At 43.3% G+C, this 16,810-nt stretch overlaps 1 protein-coding gene and 1 pseudogene across 6 annotated transcripts in view; both read left to right on the forward strand.

The window, feature by feature from the left end:
• Positions 1-5,973: 5,973 nt before the first annotated feature.
• Ints10 (integrator complex subunit 10) overlaps positions 5,974-16,810 on the forward strand; it is a 34,537-nt gene continuing 23,700 nt past the window's right edge. For 5 of the 6 annotated variants that reach the window (XM_029531881.1, XM_029531883.1, XM_029531884.1 and 2 more), the window contains exons 1-6: positions 6,021-6,192; positions 6,675-6,742; positions 8,684-8,787; positions 9,747-9,886; positions 14,200-14,281; positions 14,967-15,107. In XM_029531881.1, the coding sequence (XP_029387741.1) occupies positions 6,064-6,192; positions 6,675-6,742; positions 8,684-8,787; positions 9,747-9,886; positions 14,200-14,281; positions 14,967-15,107 (664 nt within the window). In that variant the 5' untranslated portion in view covers positions 6,021-6,063. Of the gene's footprint in view, positions 6,193-6,674; positions 6,743-8,683; positions 8,788-9,746; positions 9,887-14,199; positions 14,282-14,966; positions 15,108-16,810 lie in introns of all 6 variants that reach the window. The other variant, XM_021219307.1, reaches the window with a different exon arrangement.
• On the forward strand, positions 10,307-11,436 carry LOC110336846 (annotated as a pseudogene).

Consider the following 16,810-nt stretch of genomic DNA (forward strand, 5'->3'; position numbering starts at 1 on the left):
TCCTGGAAAAGGGGGAGAGAAATAGATATATCTGAAGGTAAAATTAGCAGAAGAAAGCCAGTAAGTTCATCAAAAAGACCAAAGAATGACAAAGGCAGCAAGGTTTGAGGACTATGAGCTGAAGAGAAAAGCCACACGGAGCCAAACACAAGTCTCTGAGGTGAGTCCGAGGAATGCGTGATAGGACATGTTACAGTTTAAAGGTCATAGAGAAGACCATGAGTGATATGCCCAGATTCACGAGAGCTCATGAATACAAGGAAGCTGAAAAAGCATGAACTTCCATAGTGTGGTACCTCTGATCTGTGCTCTGAGACACTAGCAAGACATCCAGGCTAACATCTGATTAAAGATTTACTCAATATTAGAAAGCTTACTAAAAAATAATCGCCGGGCGTGGTGGCGCACACCTTTAATCCCAGCACTCGGGAGGCAGAGGCAGGCAGATTTCTGAGTTCGAGGCCGGCCTGGTCTACAAAGTGAGTTCCAGGACAGCCAGAGCTACACAGAGAAACCCTGTCTTGAAAAAAACAAAAAACAAAAACAAAAAACAAACAAACAAAAAATCACAAACTTTTCCATATAGCCTGGGAAAAGGTCAGAGGTCATCCTAACTGAATCTCAAAAGCATCCACATCTTCCTTATTTAGTCCCTACATTTAAAATCTATGATTCCACATAACACTATCCACCTAAGGATTCAGGGTACTATGTGAGGGGTGTTTTTAATTCTTGTTTTGCAGATTGAACCTAACCTGCTAGGCAGGCAGTGTTCTTACTATTGGGCTATATCTCCAGCCCTGTTTTCTCTTTATTTTGAGATAGGGTTTCAATAGATTGATCAAGCTTGTTGGGCTGAACATCTGCTTCCCTGTTGGGGTGCTAGAGCACTGCCAGCTTTCAGGGGAGGCACAATGATAGGGGTGCCAGCCTGAGTTCTTCTAAGCAAGAGAAGCTTGCAGCAAGCTCTGGGATGGATGCTGTGGTTCTCAATCTCCTGTGTACACAGATGCCACTGGGGACCAAAGGGAATTGAGAACAGGGGCTGTAGATGCCAAGGGTAAAGAGAAGCAGAGGGAAGGCCTTCTCTGGGATATTTAGGTGTGGCTCTTTACAACGAAGGCCTCGCCTTGGGTTGATCCTTCATGAAGGAGACAGTTCTCGTTTGTCCAAACTATTTTATTTTTTGGTACATGTGAATGCACACATCTTACTCAGGGTAAACCAGGGATTAAATACCTCTTACGGGATGGGATGCCCAGGAAGGGAAGCTCATTTGCTATACACTTGGGGCCTGTCCAGATACATTATTAGGAGGAGCACTCCAGGTTTTTATGTGCGTGACCAGTTGTCATGGTCCTCTCGGTGTCATGGTTACCTGTTCCAGGACAGGTAGAACTTGGCAAGGAACTGCTTCTACGCCTACCATTCTCAATTCTGAGATTCAGCAACGTTTTGAACCTGTTTCAGCCTTACCAGATCTTTTGTGTAGGGGCACTTGCCCCACTCAGGCTGGCCTCAAACTTTCTAAGCATATGAACTCCTTGAACTCCTAATCTTCCTAGTTCAGCCTTCCAGGTGCTGCTATTGTGTTTTCTTGTTTCTTGGGGGAGGGGGGATGTTGTTGTTGAGAGGAAAATCAGAAAGTTTAATTACAGAATCAGATATTTTGGCATTTGAAAAATTTACATAACACTTCATATATTAAATCAAATAATGAGAAAATGCTTAAGCTATCAATCTGATTTTATGACACATAATTTTTAAGGTAAACAATTGTTCTGATCTGTTTAAGTTTAATTTCTAAAGCTGGGGAAGAATAATACATGTAAATAAGCTTTAGTCAGTATTCTGCCTATAAATAGGCAAATACATTTAGAGTTCTTTAGCGTATTCTACAAAGTTCTAAGTACTTCATCACCTGGAAAGCCATCACGTAATTTTGGCTGCTCCTGGCATCAGTGGAGAAAGTAAGCAACATCCTTAGGACCGTCACGTGCCCAGGAGCATGATACCTCAGTAGGCACAGCGCATCACAGAGTGAGCATGTGAACCCTAACTCACAGCAGCTCAGCTATGCACCAAGGCTACTAAAGGAACTAAACCAAGTATCAAAAAACCCAAGTAAAGTGGAAGGGTTTGCGCGCCGTCTTAGCCAGTGTTCTATTGCTGTGAGGAAGCAGCATGACCACATCAGTCCTTATAAGGGTATGGATTTAATTGGGGCTGACTGACTTCATGGCGGGGAGCATGGAGGCGTGAAGGCAGTCATGGTGCTAGCTGAGAACTCTACATCTGATCCACTGAGCCACAGGTATCCGGAAGAGAGACATTTTTGGCCCTTAGAATCACTTCTTTGAAACCTCAACCACCACTCCCAGTGACATACATTCTCCCCCAAAGCTGAATCTCCTAATCCTTTCAAACAGTGCCATGTGATCAAAGATTCAAGTCTATGAGTCTATGGGAGCCATTCTCATTAAAACCACCACATTACACTCCCGGCCACATCGGGTGGTAGCCATATTATAACGCAAAATGCATTTAGTCTTAATTTCAAATGTCCTCATAGTCTATCGCAGTCTCAAGACTGCTTAAAAGTCCAAAGTCCCAGGTCTCATCTGAAGCTCGAAGCAACCTCTTAACTGTTACCTCTGTAAAACCAAAATCAAACAGCAAACCATGCACTTCCAGCATTCAGCAGCATACAGTACACACTGCGATCCCAAAGGGGAGAGGGGAGCGAAGTAAGGAGCAAGGCAGAAAGCCATCAGGGCACACAAATTCTGCATCTCCGTGTCTGACGGCAGTGGTCTCCAGCTCTCCAACCCCTTCCAGCTTCCGTGACAGCCACATACTTTTCTCTCTTGGACGGTTTCCACACACTGTCAGCAGTCCTCCTTGATAGGTATTCCCACTACTCTGGCATCTCCAACATCTTGTTTCCAATGACATCTAGACTTCAGTTGTACAGCTTCTTATAATGGTCTCTCTGGGCCTCGGTGCAGGGACACTCCTGACATATGCCTGGCCTCAGTGGCTTTCCTTTCCACAGAAACAAACACCGTCACAAACACCTTACTTTGTTGTCAAAGCTGACAAGGTCTCCATCTTGCTAGGGCTGGATCTTGGCCTCCTTCTTTAGACTCATTTTCACCAGTTTTCTGGTTTTGATCTTTACTTAGCTGCTTAAGCTTTTCTTCAATTCCTTTTCACAAGTTGGAAGCTCAGCTGGGTAGAGTCTTGTCTTGAAGTCACCACTCCTTTTATTCCATTTAGCATCAGGCTGTTCTTTAAACTTTTTAATCTCCTTGAGCACTGAAGTCAGCTCCAATACACTTTTTGATGCTCCTTTTCTCCTCAAACTGTACATTTTATATTATTTCTTGTGCAGCTTTCTCTTTTTTATTATAGATCTGTATAAGAGTGACTTCTAATAACACAACAGAGTCAATACTGGGCTGTCTTGAAATCTCCTCTCCCAACACCATTGATCTAAAACTCTCCAACTTAGCCTCAGATAGATTTATTTTTTTCAGACAAGGGCAGAAAGCAGCTATATTCTTCACCAACAACTATCTTTAGTCCGCTTACCAACATTCTTCTCCTCTGAAGCCCCTTGAGCTCACCTGTCATAACCTGCGTCTTTCAGCACTACTGTTATTTGTGCTCCTTGTAGTATGTCCCATTAAAACCCAGTTAAAGTGTTCAATTGCTTTTCTAGTCCAAAGTTCAAACATTCCACCAACATGCAGTATGGTCAAGCCTGTCACAGCAATAACTCCTGGCACCAACTTCTGTCTTAGTGTTCTCTTGCTGTGAAGAAACACCATGATCAAGGCCAACTCTTATAAAGGAAACATTTTAATTAGGGCTGGCTCACAGTTTCAGAGGTTTAGTCCTTTGCCATCATGGCAGGGAGTGTGGCAGCATATAGACAAGCTGCTCAAGAAGTAGCTGAAAGTTCTACAACCTGATCTGCAGGCAACAAGAAGAGTGAGACTCCAGCCAAAGACACACTTCCTCCAATAAGGCCACACCTCCTACTAAATTTTTTCAATAGTTCCATTCCCTGGTGACCAAGGATTCAAATCAATGAGCCTGGGGGGGGGGGCATTCTCATTCAAACCACTGTGTGAATTTTCAGAATTTCCTCTTCCCTTTTTGGTTTCTCTTTTTGTTCTTTGCCTTGGTTAGCCTGGCACTGCCTACATAAACCAGGGTGGCCTTGAAGTGACAGAGATCCACCCACCTCTGTTCCCAGGTGCTGGTATAAAAGGTTTGAGCCACCATGGCCAGCTAAATTTTCAGACTTCCTTAAAAAAATTCAGGATAACCAAACTTGAGTTTAACATTTTTTGGTGTTTTACCTAAAACACCACCCCTCTGTCTCCGGACTTTTTGAATCAGCACACTAATTCACCACAAATTTTTACTACTTGTTTATAAATTATTCATTAGCAAGCCTATATTTTTACATTTCTATAAATAACATCAATATAAAACAATAAAGGAACTTAAAAGGAAGTTTATTCAAAGCTTAATATGAGTGAGATGGTTTTGGCCAGGTCTCACCTTGCCTTGAATGATATGTCACTGTAGAGAAGCCGCCTGAGCTTCTAGGATCACAGAACAAAATAGAGCAACAGATCGATGCATTTGCCAGCTGCATTGTGTATACATCAGGTAGCCGGGCTAGAGAAAGTCTGAGAAACCTCTTCCATAAAGACCAGATGTTATTTCATTCTTAACTTTAAGGTTAGTGGAGCCTCAAGTCTTCCAGACTTAAAGATCCCCCCTAAAAAGCGTATCTAGAAGAAGAAAGTTAGGTCAGATATCAGAGATGATGTAGATGTTTATTAAAGGCTCCAAATAGTTTTAGTTCGCAGCCTCTGTCCCTACTCTTCACAATTCTAATCACCCAAGGTTAAGCTGTTTGCATAATCTTTGACATAAGCAAAGCTTCATCCAAGAACTGCAATTCATTATTGTAATGTTTATATTCATATTTACTTTTAATATCTGAATTTTTTTACTTAAATAAGTAAATTCCTAATTTCTTTGTTAAAGACAAAATTTAATCAGGACAGGCACATGTCCTTAATTCCAGCACTTTGGAGATGGAAGTCAGGGATCAGGAGTTCAAGATCATCCTCATATATTTGCCAAATTTGGGGGTTAGCTTAAACGGAATGTCTCAAAGGAAAAAAAGAAAAAAGAAAAGAAAATCAGCTCTGAATTCTTCGATGTCCTGGTTTTAAGTGGCTACAGCTGATAGGAACTATGTACATATAACTGTAAGAAATATATATACACATGCACTTAGATTGAAAACCAAAGCTGGCAATTCACTTTCCAGACACTCTTCCAATTCAATAAATGAATATTGCCTTTGTCAACAGAACAGGGTGACTGTTTTGTTATTGTGGTTGTTCAAATGCAAAACCAAAGCCAGGATTTCGGTACCGATTTATACTGCAGCTATTTTCCATTGTTCAAATGATCAAAGTTTTTTTTTTTTTTTAAACTTTTGCAGGGCAGGTGGTTCGGACATCCAGCTGAGCATCTTCTAAATGCGAATTTTTCCGTATAGGAGAAAAATAATAAGATTCAGGCGAAATAGTGCCTGGGGCGGGGGCAAAGACGGTGGCAAAGCTCAAAATCCACAGGGGATGTAGGGTCTTTCCGCTTGCGAGGGTGGGGGTCCTGTCTGCGCAGTACCGGCCCAGCCCTCCGCGACACTCCGTGGCTACACCGCAATCCTGGGCACCAGGTTTATTTACACTGAAGGACCGCCGCTCCTTGTGTGAGCGTGTCCGGCACCTTCAGAACCCGGCTTTAAGAAGAACGCAAGAACCTGGAGCACAGGGTTGCGGACTCTGGCGCTTACATCCCATCGAGGGATGCCAATCCGAGAAATGAAAATCCAGGACTCCGTGGTTTCCAGAGGACGCTACAGAATCTCTGCGACCTGTGGTTGGCTGGTCTGTGGGCATGCGCAGTGGCCGCCTGGGATTGGCGGCGCCCTAGAGTCACCTACTGGAAAGGCTAAAAGCTGGGACCATGTCGGCCCAGGGCGACTGTGAGTTTCTGGTGCAGCGAGCCCGGGAACTAGTGCCCCAGGACCTGTGGGCAGCCAAGGCGTGGCTGATCACGGCCCGCAGCCTCTACCCGGCCGACTTCAACATCCAGGTGAGTCAGACCCGGCGCATCCTCCCGCGCGGAAGAGAGCGCTTGGCCGAGCCCAGTGGCCCTGGGGGCTTTGCGCGGCCGCTGTCCCCCTCCCCACGTCGCTCCTACCCTGCTCCACGGGACAGTTGACCAACCTTCTCCCCAGTGCCTGCAAAGGCGGAAACCCTACAGTAGATCCGGGTCTGGTTGATCCTGTACAGTGCATCTTTGCCGCTAGGGCCCAGGGCACTCATTCATTGATCATGGTAGCAGCCATCTGTTCAGTTGCTGCTTCTTTGGGGACGTTTCTGCTCCACTTGATCCTAGAAGCCCTGCAGATGGGGTGAACAGAGAGGCCCTGTCCTGAATTCTGGACCACCAGGCTCTCATTTCCCGTTGGGGGTGTTCTGGGTAAAGGCCCACCTCTGAGCAGTGCTGCCGGTGGGCTGGAGCTGGACCAGCTACCACCGAGGAAGCCGTTGACCCTGTCTGCCTTGTTTCAGTATGAGATGTACACCATCGAACGGAATGCAGAGAGGACTGCCACGGCGGGGAGGTTGCTGTATGACATGTAAGTTAACTGGGATCGTTCTGGGAGCTATTGTTGATATCCGAAGGGGCCCTCTTAGTAGTAGTTGGGGCTCTGCAAGATCATCCACTTCCCTGGTAACCAGAATTCAGGCCTTAATTGCCAACAGGCGTTCTGCAGAGACGACTTTTTCTTCTTGTATTTTAATCCCCAAATTTGTAGCCAGTGATTTATCATAGGTTCATTACAAACGGACGGTAATTGTTAGAATGAAATGCGAAATTCCTTCTAAGCCAGAGCTAAGTTTTGTGTGTTTCCATACATATATATTCGGACATACATTCACTGGGGAGCTGACATAAGTGAGGCCATTCTGCCCTGAACGCTGAAGTGTACTTTCATAACCCCCTGTTGTGGACCCTCTTTGTCTAGTTTATAGAGACGGCTGATGTTCTTCTTGGCCATGTATCACTTTCTGGATGCATGGTTAAGTTCCAATTTACTTATGTTTGAAATGCCAGTAAGTCTGCACCCATATTTTGATGTTTTGTAGCTAAGGGATGTGTACAATTCATCATCTATCAAATTATTCTTTAAAAAGGATAGCCTAAGTATCTATTGCCACAAATTATATATTTACATATATGAATTGGCAGTTTTCCACATTTTTGCCAACCTGTATATGTTCATCTCCTCCTCCTCCTCCTCCACCACCCCCTTTTTTCCTTTTCTTTCTCATGAGACAGAGGAATCTCGCTTTATTGGGCAGGGTGGTTTAGAACTCAGACCCACATGTTCCTCTTGCCTTAGCTGGGACACAGGCTATTACCAACACACCAGGCCTATATCATGGGGAAAATGATTCCTTACTATTTTGTTTCTTTCTTATTCTTTTTTTTTTTTAATTTCCTTCGAGACAGGGTCTCTCTGTGTAGCCCTGGCTGTCCTGGATCTCACTTTGTAGACCAGGCTGGCCTTGAACTCAGAAATCCATCTGCCTCTGCCTCCTGAGTACTGGGATTAAAGGCGTGCGCCACCACTGCCCGGCTACTATACGCTTCTTAAGTTGGTGCCCCTCATACTACCAACACTGCTGAGTCTCTCTGCGACTGTTCTCTTTGGTTATTTCTGGCCTGTAGTTTGCCTTTGTGGATTTTGTTGTTGTTGTTGTTCTTGTTGTTGTTGTTTTTAATACAGTATTACTTTTTCTGTTGCTGTGATTTATAGAAAGCAACTCAGAAAGGAGGGGTGTGTCCTGACTCAGGGTTTAAGGATACAGTCCCTCCTGGTGTGGCAGGCAAGGCAACAGGAACTGGAGCTGACTGATCACAGTGTAAATCAGTGAATGAATGACGGCTCTTGGCTTGCTTTTGTTTTCTCTTTCTTTCTGAGACCATGTCTTTTGTCTCCTAGATTGCTGTGGGTTCAGATTTATTAAAGTATCTGAGGCCAGGCAGTGGTGGCACAATCCTTTAATCCCAGCGCTTGGGAGGCAGAGGCAGGCAGATTTCTGAGTTCAAGGCCAGCCTGGTCCACAGAGTGAGTTCCAGGACAGCCAGGGCTACACAGAGAAACCCTGTCTCAAAAAAGAAAGAATAAAAGAGAGCAAGAAAGAACCCCCCCCTTCCAAAAAGTATCTGAGGATGACCTTGAGCCTCTGATCTCATGCCTTTATGTCACAAACACTGACTACAGGCATTCACAGCCACGCCTGCAGGTGAAGTACAGGGATGGAACCCTGGGCTTTGTGCATGATGAGCAGTCAGTCTAACAGCTGCATCTCCAGCCCCTCATTCACAACAGCGTCTAAAGACTTTTATGAGTATTCTCAACTTTTTCAAACTAGTTTATTTTTGTGTATTTCTAAGCCTTGTTCAGACATATATAATCATTCATCTAAAGAAAAATGGGTTTCTGTAAATGCTATTATTCTTCCTTGTTTGAATTTCACATCTTACTTTAATGCATTCATTTTAAAAACAGGTTTGTGAATTTCCCAGACCAGCCGGTGGTGTGGAGAGAAATCAGCATCCTAACATCGGCGTTGAGGAACGACTCACAAGACAAACAGACCCAGTTCTTAAGGAGTGAGTACAGTTCCGGTCTAATGTTTATAAATGGCCACTTCCGGAATAGTGCGTCTGTCACAGACGTCTCAGTCACACCTGTCATAGTGAGACCCACATTACTTTTTACTCTACGCAAAAAAAAAAAAAAGTCCACAGTGATATTAGTTGGTTCTTTTATCATTTACCTAGAACACTTTGTGCCTGTGTGATAGTCGTCTGTCAATGAGATCAGAAGATTGAGTGCATTTTGAACATATTTTACATATTTCTGATTATGAAAACATCTATAGATAATGTCTTAGTTAGGGTTTTACCGCTGTGAACAGACACCATGACCAAGGCAACTCTCATAAGGACAACATTTAATTGGGGCTGGCTTACAGGTTCAGAGGTTCAGTCCATTATCATTAAGGTGGGAGCATGGCAGCATCCAGGCAGGCGTGGTCCAGGAGGAGCTGAGAGTTCTTCAGGTGAAGGCTGCTAGCAGAATACTGGCTTCCTGGCTAGAACTAGGGTATTAAAGCCAACACCCACAATGACACACCTACTCCAACAAGCCTACACCTCCTAATAGTGCCCCTCCCTATTCCGAACGTAAACAAACCATCACAGCTCAGCCAGATAGATCTCCACAAGAGAGGAGCAGAGCGTCAGACTTCCGTGTTGATCGCTGTAGCTCCTCAGAGACTCCCAGTTCTAGATAATTAGCAAGCAGATGGTGTCGGCCATTTCAACTTAAGCAAGTTCATGCTAAGGGTAGTTAGTATAGTTAGTGGTGATGAATCCTGCCCCCGTATCATCAGGCTTCCAAATGTTTCATGATTATTCAAAAAACAGCTTGTGCCAAACACTCTGGATTTCAGAAGTATGCTACATTACAGTTGAATTCTGAGTACGTATGAATGTAAAAATGCCTATTTTCTTTGTGGGAAAAAAAAAAAAAAGAACACACTTAAGAGGTGAAATGTTGTTGACAGGTTTATTTGAAACCCTTCCTGGTCGAGTCCAGTGTGAAATGTTGCTGAAGGTGACAGAGCAGTGCTTCAACACGCTGGAACGGTCAGAGATGCTGCTGCTCCTGCTGAGGCGTTTCCCTGAGACGGTGGTGCAGCACGGGGTAGGCTTAGTCTTTCCTGTTCTTTAAGAAAAGACAACAGTTGCTTAGCAGTCATTTCCCCAGCTCATTACACATTTTGAGAAGGCACAGTTGCCACAGGCCTGCCTGGCTTTAAGGGCTGAAATGGGACATAGCATTGAACGAAGACCAAAAAACTGATGACCTCCAGCCTTGTAGGAAATTTAACTCTTTCTTAGTGTTCTGTGCTCTGCTGAAGAAACTTAAGTCTTTCTCTCTCTGATTATTTACTTTATAATTCTCTGTGCTTGAGTAAGCTCTGGAAAACTTAGCTTGGACTTGACAAGCTCACTTTATAATTCTCTATGCTCGAATAAGTGCTGGAAAACTTAACTCTTACTTTATGAAGTTACTTTATAATTCTCTGGTCATTAACATTGCTGTGTAGCAGCAGGGAATTGGATGGAGCATTTATTGCTAAGGCTCCTTTCTCCTCCCCAGAAGCCTCCCCTCTCGCTGACCAGGTGAGAGGGAGGCTTGGAGCAATGAGCCAGGAAAGTCATGCTTGCAGGAGGGAAAACTTTTACATAGGCAATATGCACAGAAACATACATATTTATACACATACACAGACATGTTCACGTATTTTGTCTTGCTTGGCCACCCGTCTCATCCACTCCACAAATATTCATGCATACTTACATACACACACACACACACACACACACACACACACACACACACACACACAGTGGATGGAGCAAAAGTCCCCACAAGCAGGCTTCATTGAGTTAGCACCAGCATGGAGAGAACTCGCTCATTCTGGATGAAATATAAGCTCCAACCTTTATTGCTCAGAGAAAGAAAAACTTCTACCTTTTTATAGAGTATGAAAAATCCCTGTAACCTTGTCAGTAAAAAACAAACAAACAAACAAACAAAAACAAAAACAAAAAAAAACTTCTGTTAAGAAAAAAAACTTTTTTTCTCCTCTGGCACACCACCCTGCCAGTCAGGTGTTACTGGTATTGTAAGAACAGACCATACCCAAAGTCTCATTTCTACTGTGGTGTCCCAAATGCTAAGATCCACATCTTGGACTTGGGATGGAAGAAAGCAAAAGTTGATGCATTCCCACTTTGTGGCCACATGGTGTCAGATAAATATGAACAGCTCTCTTTCGAAGCACTGGAGGCTGCCAGGATTTGTGCCAACACATACATGGTAAAGAGTTGTGGCAAGGATGGCTTTCGTATCTAACTGAGGCTCCACCCTTTCCATGTCATCTGTCTCAACAAGATGTTGTCCTGTGCTGGGGCTGACAGGCTCCGGGTATGCGTGCTGCCTATGGGAAGCCCCAGGGAACAGTGGCCAGGCTTCACATGGCCAGGTCATCGTGTCCATCCACACCAAGCTGCAGAATAAGGAACATGAGGCTCTCTGCAGAGCCAAGTTCAAGTTTTCCAGCCAGCAAAAGATCCACATCTCAGAAGTGGGGCTTCACCAAGTTTAATGCAGAGGAATTTGAAGGCATGGTTGCTGAGAAGTAACTCATTCCTGATGGCCGTTGTGGTTCCCAGAACAAGTGGAGAGAAAGCCCTGCATTCCTGAAGGCTTCCACAGTGTTCTCCTGTACCCTACCAAATCATGTTCAATAATAAAGCTCACATCCAGTTTGCTTTAAAAAAAAAGAAAGAAAGAAAAAAGAAACCTGTCTCATGGTAAGAAGCCTGCCTGCTCTCTCTGCTCTGCTTTCTTACTGTCATTGTTCCTAGTTCTTATACGTTTTTAGGATACATGATCACATAGGTATGCTAAGCATCTTTTCTCAAAAGTTCAAATATACATTCACATCATAAATTGAAAAGAAGTTACAACAGAGCGGTTTACATGGGTTTCCATTAAGACTGGTTATCTAATTAAACATTGATTATCTGTCACTAGCTCCCACAGGTTCATTAGGAGTCTAAAACAATAATTCTTAGGTCTTAAGTTAGCACAGTTTTGTCAAGTGGCAAATCATCTGCCTTGTTTCTGATTCGTATTGAAGTTTATATAGAAAAAGCTAGTCAATATTTTATCTTCTGTCCTTGCACCTACAATAAATCATCCATTCCCAGTTTACGACCTCAGGTATAAGATAATGGTTTCACAGCCAACCTAGAAGGAATGTTTTCCCTGATCATACATTTGTTCAAGCTTGCTTTCTGTCCTAATGCAATAGGCCCATGATAGGTGAAGGTTTACAGAGCCCTAATTGCAGCCTTTTCTATAGAGGACTCAAAATTACCAGTATAAATTTAGGAATTCTATAGAATCCTTAAGAGTTATGAAATCGTCAATTTGCCTGTTTAGCATTGCTACAAGAGAGTACACCTTTGATGATCTGCAGAAAATCTGCCCAGAAGGGCGGGCTAATGCCCAGGAGTTATTAGACTAATAATGAGCAGGAAAGGTATAACAGCAGTAAGAATCCAGAGATGAGATTTCTGAAGCCCTTGCAATTCAGAATTAACCCATCACAGACCATGCAAAAATGGTGGACCATCTGCAGAAAAGTCATCTGCTAGCTTTTGCCTCTCCTAGATGGCTCCTGACACACCGTTATATCAGCCTAAGGAATAGTCCCCCAAATGTCAACAGTAGTAGCATTCACTGGCAACCTGAACAGTAGAAAGTCACTTATTTCCATTGGGTTTGACAATGTGTTTGTGTTTAAGTGAGGGTCAGAGCACTGGCCAGATGGGTCGTGGGTAAAAACGCTTGCTGCCAAGCCTGACAACCTGAGGCGCACCCCTAGGCCCCTCATGGCGGAAGGAGGAAACAAGAAGTTGTCTTTTGACCTCTACCTGAGTGCCATGGTGGTGCATTTGCTACCCCTGACCCATAAATAAGTGAATTTGAAATAAATAGGAGTCATAGTTTATATTTTCAAGCGTTCCTGCACTTCGAACCCTGTTGGCTCATCTAGCCTGGCACTTCCCTACATCTAGGATGCATAGTGAGTGCTGTTGGTAGATGCTGATGGGTTGGTAGTACTTACCCCAGAGAAACTGAGTTCTAAATGTTAGTAACTTCCTGTAACCCATGGGTCGTCCCGGCTCAAACCAGTCATTCCTTTGATTCAAAGTCTGTTGTTGACTTTGCCCATGTCATTTTTCTGGTGCCTGACCTAGTTAACTTTTTCCATATTTTCTTGACTAGCTTTCTATGTCTGCCATTACAGAACACCAGAAGTGGGGTATTTTCACAATTCTGAAGCCTCCAGGACGTATTCTTCCAGCGGTGTCAGTTATTAGCCATTTCCTTCCAGTTCTTGGCTCTGTTGTTGCCTGGTCCTTTCCTCTGTGTATCTCTCTCTTTCCTTGACATTCATTAGGATGCCTGATACTACATTTTGGCTATTCCAAAATGACCTCATTTTAACTAACTTTATCTACATAGAAGGCTTTTTTCTGAAGGTGAGCTATGTAGTCATGTAGCCCGTAATGCGATTTTGGTCAATAATGGTTTATGTACATGATAGTGGTCCTATGAAACTATACCGTCCAGGGACAGTATGGTTCGTGATTTATACTCTGTGATGGAATTGCCTAATGATGCATTTCCTAGGCCATACCCCTATTGTAAGCCACACATGGCTATATATATATATATACACACACATACATACACACACATATTATACATACATATATACAGAATATATGTATTCTCAGGTCCTCAGTAGATATGAGTTTGGGGGACACAACTCAGACCATACATTCTTTGATCATTGCAATGGCTTTTAACTTTGTATGTCGTGATCTTTTGCACTGTTTCGCTCTTACCTCGGAGATCTCTACAGTATTGCAAAGAGAATGAATTGAACATTTGGGTGTGTTTTGATAAGAGACTTTCTGCTGTGCTAGGGCGCCTGTGAGAGGAAGGTGGTCCGAAAACCCAAGACATTTTGTCCAGTATTTCACAAACTGTGTGGTTGTCTTCTGGGGTCTCCGAGAGTAAGCGTTGTTAGTCTTGTGTGTCTTGACAGTGTAAAGTTGGTTTCTAGATTCTTAAAAATCTCTCCAGCTATCATTATCTGCCTTCCCTCTGTTGTGCTGGAGTTTCTGTGGACATCTTGTTGCCCCTTTAACTTTGCTAGTTCAAAGCAGAATGAGACCAGAATGAACAGGTAGTCGGTGAACTTCATCTTCCCTGCAGTGTCACTGATGAACTCTGACGTTTCTCGTCCTTAAAGTAGAACTGTTTGTTTCTTTGAACACTCCGTGTGATAAGTCAGAGCTTACTGCTCCTTCCCACGACTCTGACATCTTACACTGCGCACATTTAAATGATAGTTTATTCTCAAACAGGTTGGCCTCGGGGAGGCACTGCTGGAAGCTGAAACCATTGAAGAACAAGAATCTCCTGTTAACTGCTTTAGAAAGCTATTTGGTAAGAAACATTGAATTTTTATTATTTTTGGGGGGGGTGTAAGTGGAATACCTGGAATTGTCATTTTAGGGATTATGTCACGTACAGAGCAAATGAGCTCTTTGTCATAAAATTTAATCCTGCCTTTATTTTCTCAAGCTGCAAAGCATTTTAAACAACTCTTTTTTTTTTTTTTTTTTTTTTAAGATTTATTTATTATTATACATAAGTACACTGTAGCTGACTTCAGATGAACCAGAAGAGGGCACCAGATTTCATTATGGGTGGTTGTGAGCCACCATGTGGTTGCTGGGATTTGAACTCAGGACCTCTGGAAGAGCAGTCAGTGCTCTTACCCGCTGAGCCATCTCACCAGCCCTTAAACAACTCTTAATTGAGTGTTATTTAACGTGCCAAATCTCTGATAGCATGCGTATAGCATATGTGTACATATGAGGCCTAGTCATGGACACTTGAGCCTCCTCACAGGGCCAGGGGCAGATCTCTCCATGGTGTCAGATCCACGGGCATGCGTATTCCTTCCTGCTCCCTCCACTGATGTCTGTTTGTACAGCTGATTTAAACAGTTGTGCCACAAGTGAGTTCCCTGTATGTTTAGACACTAGGTTCAGTGAACAGGAAAATGAATTAGTTTCTGTCTGAACTCTGTAAACAGCCTGATGAGTCCACTTCCTCCTTCCAACAGTTTGTGATGTCCTCCCTCTGATAATCAACAACCATGATGTCCGCTTGCCTGCCAATCTCTTATATAAATACTTGAACAAAGCAGCTGAATTTTACATCAACTATGTCACTCGGTCCACACAGTTGGAGAATCAGCATCAAGGTAGGTGCAAGCATTCTCTAACCCTGCTAAAGTCACTTAGAAGCCCCACTGATTGTCACTCTCTGGATATGTGCTAGTTTGGTAGTTTTTCTAAAAGCCTCTAGGAAAAAAAGTATATAATAGTTAAGAGCTGAGATTTTTCCTATTTGACTGAAATAGTCTGGTTGCTAAACATCACACAGGTGCCATAGTTCAGAAGCCACATCCTGCTTTGACCAGCCACTACAGTCATCCCACACGTGTGCTGTTAGCGATTTACTGTATGAACATCATAGGTCTACCAAGCTAGATGGTATAGCCCACTATGCAATGGGCTAATTCTATGTGGAATACCTTACTGCCCCTAAGGTACAGACCAGTATAGTTACTGTACTGAATAGTGTAGACAACGGTGGCACTTGGTGTTTGTGTATCTCAGCATTCCTAAACATAGAGGACTCCTAAAAGAACATTGTATGTGACAGACGATCCCCCTGATTGTGGCACTTGCCATAGATGGAGCTTGCAGGTCTGGAAGTTGACTGGGTGTGGCAGGGTTCAGGGAAATTGAAAGCCTCATTTCACTGCATGCAGCTGTCGACTTATAAATGCTGTAGACTCAGCCTACACAAAATTTATTAAAAGTTTTGTCTTTCTTTACTAATAAATTACTATTATAACTTTAAAGTTTTTTATTTAAAAAAAAACTTTTTGACTCTTTTTAATACTTAAACACATTGCTTAGCTGGACAAATAACTTCTTTGAGAATTTATAACTTTTTCACCAGGATATTTTTTTTCATGTTTTAAACTTTATGATTCGGGGGGTCAGATGTGGAAAGGAGTGGGAAGGGGAAATTATGTAATTATATTTTAATTAAAATGTTATGAATTAAGAAAAATAAAGCTTTCTAACACAAAAAAGAAGGGGAAAAAAAAAAGAGAGAACCACCCAAAACTCTTCCCCTCAGTGAACATCCATTAAAACAACAACAAAGGCAGGAGTGTTCAGTGATAGGCTTCTGACCCGTCTTCCACCCCCAGGTCCCATCATTAGCCCTGAGGAGATCCTGGGAGAAAGGCCTGTGGTCGGGCTCCTTGGGGAACTGGTGCCTTTGCAGGACTGTGCCGCTCGCCCTCCTGCTTTGCTTAATCATTATTAGTTTCTTTGTCTCAGATTTCCCTCTAAGCCTTGCGCTCTGCTCTGTGAGGACCTTTGGGTGTTTTCCAGACTTTATGGGGAGCTGTGAAGTGCCCTGAGGCCTTTCAGCTGCTTCGGCTCCTCTCTTGCCTCTTTTCTAGCTCTTTGCCCCTGGGTGATCCCTGCTTCTCAGTTCCAGCATGATCTTTGAGGAGTCTCCCTTTAGGGTGCTGTGCTGGTGATGTGTCAGAGTCAGTTGGCATCCTTTTGAGTGAAGATTTACATCTTCCTCGTCTCTATCCAGTGCCACATAATTAAGTAGTAATAATTGTACCTTATGGGTTTTTTTTGTTGTTGTTGCTTTCATGTTTTTTTTTCCTATCCCTATGAGCTCCCCGCCCCCATTGTGATGTACAGTACTTTTGTCTTGTGAATGAAGAGTCAGATTTTTTTCTCTGTCAAGTACCATATGAATAAGTAGTGATACTGTGCTGGCTAGTTTTGTGTCACCCTGACACAGCTGGAGTTATCACAGAGAAAGGATCTTTAATTGGGGAAATGTCTCTATGAGATCCAGCTGTGG

Source organism: Mus pahari, chromosome 19 (assembly GCF_900095145.1).
Source record: "Mus pahari chromosome 19, PAHARI_EIJ_v1.1, whole genome shotgun sequence".
NCBI lineage: Eukaryota > Metazoa > Chordata > Mammalia > Rodentia > Muridae > Mus > Mus pahari.